General features: G+C 45.4%; 1 protein-coding gene across 1 annotated transcript; it reads left to right on the forward strand.

Annotated features, from left to right (window-relative positions):
- Nucleotides 1-2,769: 2,769 nt before the first annotated feature.
- LOC139477067 (perilipin-4-like) lies at nt 2,770-6,284 on the forward strand. Its single transcript, XM_071259625.1, has 4 exons — nt 2,770-2,953; nt 3,815-3,840; nt 4,569-4,754; nt 4,866-6,284. The coding sequence occupies exons 1-4, from the start codon at nt 2,770-2,772 to the stop codon at nt 6,282-6,284; spliced, it is 1,815 nt and encodes a 604-aa protein (XP_071115726.1).
- Nucleotides 6,285-6,842: the final 558 nt, after the last annotated feature.

Here is a 6,842-nt window from a genome sequence, read left to right on the forward strand (position 1 = left end):
GTGGTTCTACTGGGGTTCTGGAGCGGGAGGGAGGTCCACTCCCATGACCTGTTGGAGAAGGAGTGACCTCCATCGCCAAAGGTTCAAATTGATTTTGAACCTTAACAGGTGTAGGCTCAGAAGAAGGCACCTCCAAGTGTTGGAGGGCCCTGGCCGTTTTTTTCAGTTTCTTTTTTTCAGTTTTAGTTAAAGGTAAGTCTTCAATAATTGTAGATGATTTTGGTTCTGTTCTTCTGGATTCCACTAGCTCCGTCTGTGAAGCTGATGTTGCTCGTGTTGGTGCACTTGAAGATGTTTGAGCAGTATTGTCCTGTAGCATCTGCTGAGTACCAACCCAAGAGATGGTTGTTTGGCATCCTACAGATACTGTGGTAGCCTTGACAACAGGAGTGACAGTTGCTGCTGCTGAGTATGATTTTGTTGAGTTATTCGGAGATTGTGACTGAACTAGCTTCTTAGCATCATAAAAAGAGATATTGTTGGTGTGTTTAATTTTTAGAATTTGAGATTGAAGGAGAAAGTGTGGACAATGTTTGGATGAGGCCAAGTGGTCCCCATCGCAATTTGCACACTTAATGGCATCATTGCACTCAGTGCTCTCATGAGAGCCACTGCAGCGCACACAGACAGTTCTGAGAGTACAGGTCTTGGCACCATGTCCAAAATGTTGACATTTATAACATCGGAGTGGGTTTGGAACATAAACTTCCACTCCGATATTAAAGTACCCAGCTTTGATAGATTTAGGAATAGTTGAAAGGGAAAAAGTAAAAAGATAGGTGTTTGTCTTGATGATGTTATTATCTTGTTTTCTGGTGAAACGCTTGACAGCTGTAACACCTTGTTTGGTTAGTTCGGTCACAATCTCATCTTCACTCATGTCCGCTAAACATCGGGCTCTGTCTCTCACGATGCCTCGACACGAGTTCAATGTTCTATGTGCTGAAACAGCAACCTCTACATTTCCAAACTGGCTGATGGACAAAAGGTTTAGAGATTGCTGTTTCCTGGCACATTCCACAAGTATGGAGCCATTACGGAGGCGGGTAACATTGTCAACCGAACCACAACAACCATTGATGGCCTTAGAAATAGCAAATGGGTTCAATTTCAAAGGCTGATGATCAGAAGCCTCGATTACAATGAATCGAGCCCAGGAATCTAATTGCAGATCAGTTTCGTCATCAGATGAGCTAGCATCTAGATGTTTCCTTTTCGAACCAGAGTGTTGTTTTGACATAATGAAAGGAAGTCGTTCTGCACCCCTGCTCCCCACCCACCACCGAGTGTCAACAAGGACGGTGTCTTATTGCATTGGATATCCAAAATGCAAACACCAGGGCTACAGGGGTGTTATACTCCAGCAAATATGACATGAACAGCTATATTTGTCTACTAAATTGATTGCCAAGCTGGTTCTGCAAATAACAATAATTTAGAGACATACAGAATTCAGCGGTCAACATTACCAGATTGGCCCATGAGCCACCGCCTTCTGGCGTAAGACTCTAGGCAATTAAGTCCATCCAAAATTGGTAATTCATACAAAGTATGTTTGGCCAAGACCGAAATATACATGATAACACAACACAGGTGTGCATATACAATAATACGCACAGGGCCTGGCATGACCAGCCGATTGATAAGACCGGGCCCATCTTACCACCCGTCTAGGCGAAGTAAGGGTCAAAGTAGTGTGTTGGGCAAAGGAACACAGTTCCAGGAACCAGTGCCCTCAACTACCAGACTCCCGTCCTCCGCCGACACAGGGACGCAACCCACGGCAAACGGGCTGCCCACTTTGGTCGCCTCTTACGACCAGCAATGGGGTGCTGTGGAAATATTCTACCCCGGTTCCACACGGGGGAAGAGCTATTAGCGCTACCCAGCACTCACCACGAGGAGGTTGCTCTTCACGAGTGCCCATCAAAATTAAGCCTGAACCAGGAAGTGTTTGCCCTCAATACTCTGACAATTAAATTGTCTAAAGCATATTTTGTATGTCAAAACAAAGCACAGTTTGTTATGGTTTTTTTTATATTTCTTATGTTGTTCTCATTTGTGAACTTTTTCTGTGAGGTAAAATTACCATAAAAAAGATATTTGATTTGAATAAAATATGTTTTCAACCACTAAATTGGCCAAAAAGCACTTCTACATCAAAACAAAGATCACATTTGGAAACCCTGAGGTCAAAAACCTACAAAAAGAGCCTCAATTCAGGATCCTATGACTTTTGGTAATGAAGTTAGGAAAAATCGAATAGGGATTGGCGGCCATCTTGGATTTTGCCAATATGGCCGCCCCAATGAGCGCCGGCTTTGGCGCCCTCCAAAAATGGATTAATCATGTTCTGGTCTACACCTGTGCCAAATTTGGTGCTTGTAGACACATCTGCACAATACCTCATTATGGCTCCCTAAGGGCCTGGACTAATAGCAAGAAGACATTTTTTTCTTTGTTGGTTTAAGTCCATTCAGTACTATCCAGCTTCACGGCAGTGTGCTGTACGTTATGGGCAACGTTGCATGGTGTGGTAGAGCCAGCACGCAAGATTAAATTTGCTATTTGAACAACAGCGAATACATTTTGACATCAACATTTGCTGTTTTGAAAACAGCGAATAAATTTTCCTGGGAGTACTAGACTTTAAGTACTCACCAACATACTGATTCCCTCTGTGGTCCCATTTGCAAGGTCGACGTTCTGTCTTACAGGACACGTGCACGAATCATCAATTCTCACCTTCATCAGCTCAATATCCATAGAATGCCACGGACAGCAATCGACACAGACCTTTTCCCCGTTGAACACGTCTGGGACATGATAGGACAACGTGTGCATCAACGTCACAGGCCGCCGGCCACGTTGGCTGACCTTGGGCAGGCGCTGCAAGAGGAGTGGACCAGACACCATTGCGAGACTCCGACGGAGTATGCCTCGTCGAGTGAAGGCATGTTTGACAAATCGTGAACACATAACACACAAATGATCAAGATACGTAAGGTTTGAAATTTTCGGTGTTGGCGGGGGATATAGAAACGGGCTCCGTCCGTCCGTACTTCCGTACGTCCGTCCGTCACGTTTCGTTTCCGGGGCATAACTCAGAGACCGTTCAATATTTTTTTCTGAAACTTTGCATGTCTGCCAGGTACATGCTGAACTGGTGCCTTTTGCTATTTAGACATTTTAGAAATGTTTATTTTTTACGTTTCCATGGCAACAAGATGGACTTAGGCTCTGTGAGGGTAGGGTTCGTTTCCGGAGCATAACTAAAAAAACGTTCAATAGTTTTTCATGAAACTTTGCAGGTCTGTCAGGTACATGCTCAACTGCTGCCTTTTACTATTTAACATTTTTGGAAATTTATGTTTATATAAGACTTGGCCACGTTCTTCTTTTCTAACAATTTCCATGACCACAAGTTCCACCTCGGTTAAAACAGGTTAGGTTTTTTTTAGATATAATTATGTCATAAATTCTGCAACAGGGGCGGGGATATAGCCACATTAGTTGCAAACTCTTGTTCAATTCTACAATAACTAGATTGGAACAGATTTAATAAAAAACTAGTATCATAGCATTGACATGTTATGACTATTATTAGACAGTACCGAAACTGGGCTAAAGATCGCAAGCAAGGTACATGGCTACATCAGGAACCACTTCCGGTTGCCCTGCTACCTGCATTTCGTCATCACGCCAGCTGCTGACGGTTGTTTCCACTTGAAAGCTGCGTTTAACAATAAACGAACAAACAAAACCATTCCGCACTTTAACATGAACTGACCAGTCTTTGTTATATCCACTTAAGGAGGAGTGCAAGGCAAGGAGGTGAAGGTGAGGTGAAATGGGGTTTAACGTCGCGTCCAAGATTATTGCACTTATATAGCGACGTGCATGTACGTGTGTGTGTTTGTGTGGCTGCTTGTACTAGTCCGGACTGATTCCGATTTATAGTGCTAGCTCACTGAGATACCATGCTGCAGCTTAACATGAATACCCCACTCAGACAAGGTATACTGACTCCGAGCCGACCAGTCCTTGTTTTAGCCCCTTAATACCGAGCGCCAGACAGGGTGACAACAAGTACCATCTTTTAACGTCTTTTGGTATGACGCGGCCGGGGATCGAACCCCGGACCTTCCGCTCTCCAGGCGGACGCTCTACCACTAGACCACGGAGGCGGTCACGCCAGGCAAGAAAACGCCAAGTACCAACTTGGGGAAGTGCATACTATTATTGACACAGAGACTTGTGAGGTACTTAATGCGATTGGCATAGTGAATGCGTGAGGCAGATGGGTTTATGTCGCTATGAACAGTATTCCAGTTATATCACGGCGTGTCAGCTTGATTTGGGAGGAAAGCCCGAAGTGTTGCAGGTATCAGACGTTTACCACTTCGGTGTAACCCACGAGCACGGGTATGGTGCTGACAAACCTAGAAACATAATCGGGGCGAACCGGAAATCGAACCCATGTTCATAGATTTCTGGCGTGCCCAAAGGACGCAACTCTGCAGAGCGAATTGCGGTGCCTGATATGACTGGGCCACCAGTGTTCCCAGACTTACACAGAGACTGAGGAGGTACATAAAGAGATTGACACTGAGACTGAGGAGGTACATAAAGAGATTGACACTGAGACTGGGGAGGTACTTAATGAGATTGACACTGAGACTGGGGAGGTACATAATGAGATTGACACTGATGCTCGGGAGGTACATAATGAGATTGACACTGAGGCAGGGGAGGTACATAATGAGATTGACACTGAGACTGGGGAGGTACATAATGAGATTGACACTGAGGCTGGGAAGGTACATAATGAGATTGACACTGAGACTGGGGAGGTACATAATTAGATTGACACTGAGGCAGGGGAGGTACATAATGAGATTGACACTGAGGCTGGGAAGGTACATGGTGAGATTGACACTGAGACTGGGGAGGAACATAATGAGATTGACACTGAGGCAGGGGAGGTACATAATGAGATTGACGCTGGGACTGGGAAGGTACATGGTGAGATTGACACTGAGGCTGGGGAGGTACATAATGAGATTGACACTGAGGCTCGGGAGGTACATGGTGAGATTGACACTGAGGCTGGGGAAGTACATAATGAGATTGACACTGAGGCTGGGGAGGTACATAATGAGATTGACACTGGGACTGGGGAGTTACATAATGAGATTGACACTGAGGCTGGGAAGGTACATAATGAGATTGACACTGAGACTGGGGAGGAACATAATGAGATTGACACTGAGGCTGGGGAGGTACATAATGAGATTGACGCTGTGACTGGGAAGGTACATGGTGAGATTGACACTGAGGCTGGGGAAGTACATAATGAGATTGACACTGAGGCTCGGGAGGTACATAATGAGATTGACACTGAGGCTGGGGAAGTACATAATGAGATTGACACTGAGGCTGGGGAGGTACATAATAAAATTGACACTGGGACTGGGAAGGTACACGGTGAGATTGGCACTGAGGCTGGGGAAGTACATAATGAGATTGACACTGAGGCTGGGGAGGTACAAAATGAGATTGACACTGAGGCTGGGGAAGTACATAATGAGATTGACACTGAGGCTCGGGAGGTACATGGTGAGATTGACACTGGGACTGGGGAGGTACATAATGAGATTGACACTGAGGCAGGGGAGGTACATAATAAAATTGACACTGGGACTGGGAAGGTACACGGTGAGATTGGCACTGAGGCTGGGGAAGTACATAATGAGATTGACACTGAGGCTGGGGAGGTACATAATGAGATTGACACTGGGACTGGGGAGTTACATAATGAGATTGACACTGAGGCTGGGGAAGTACATAATGAGATTGACACTGAGGCTGGGGAGTTACATAATGAGATTGACACTGGGACTGGGGAGGTACATGGTGAGATTGACACTGGGACTGGGGAGGTACATGGTGAGATTGACACTGAGACTGGGGTGGTACAAAATGAGATTGACACTGAGGCTGGGCAGGTACATAATGAGATTGACACTGGGACTGGGGAGGTACATGGTGAGATTGACACTGAGACTGGGAAGGTACATGGTGAGATTGACACTGAGGCTGGGGAAGTACATAATGAGATTGACACTGGGACTGGGGAGTTACATAATGAGATTGACACTGAGGCTGGGAAGGTACATAATGAGATTGACACTGAGACTGGGGAGGAACATAATGAGATTGACACTGAGATTTGGGAGGTACATAATGAAATTAACACTGGGACTGGGGAGGTACATAATTAGATTGACACTGAGGCAGGGGAAGTACATAATGAGATTGACACTGAGGCTGGGGAGGTACATAATGAGATTGACACTGAGACTGGGGAGGTACATAATGAGATTGACACTGAGACTGGGGAGGTACATAATGAGATTGAGACTGAGGCAGGGGAGGTACATAATGAGATTGACACTGAGATTTGGGAGGTACATAATGAAATTAACACTGGGACTGGGGAGGTACATAATGAGATTGACACTGAGGCAGGGGAGGTACATAATGAGATTGACACTGTGGCTGGGGAGGTATATAATGAGATTAACACTGTGGCAGGGGAGGTACACAATGAGATTGACACGGAGGCAGGGGAGGTACATGATTAGATTGACACTGAGGCTGGGGAAGTATATGATGAGATTGACAGAGACTGGGGAGGTACATAATGAGATTGACACTGAGGCTGAGGAAGATATTAACCCAAAACATTTATGTATGTAAACACCAGTCAGTTTATATGAAACATAAGCCTGAATGTAGCCGTGTGTCTCCTCAGGGATTTGGTTGATCACAGGTGTGGG

This window comes from Haliotis cracherodii, unplaced genomic scaffold (genome assembly GCF_022045235.1).
Source record: "Haliotis cracherodii isolate W230 unplaced genomic scaffold, xgHalCrac1.p SCAF_31, whole genome shotgun sequence".
NCBI lineage: Eukaryota > Metazoa > Mollusca > Gastropoda > Lepetellida > Haliotidae > Haliotis > Haliotis cracherodii.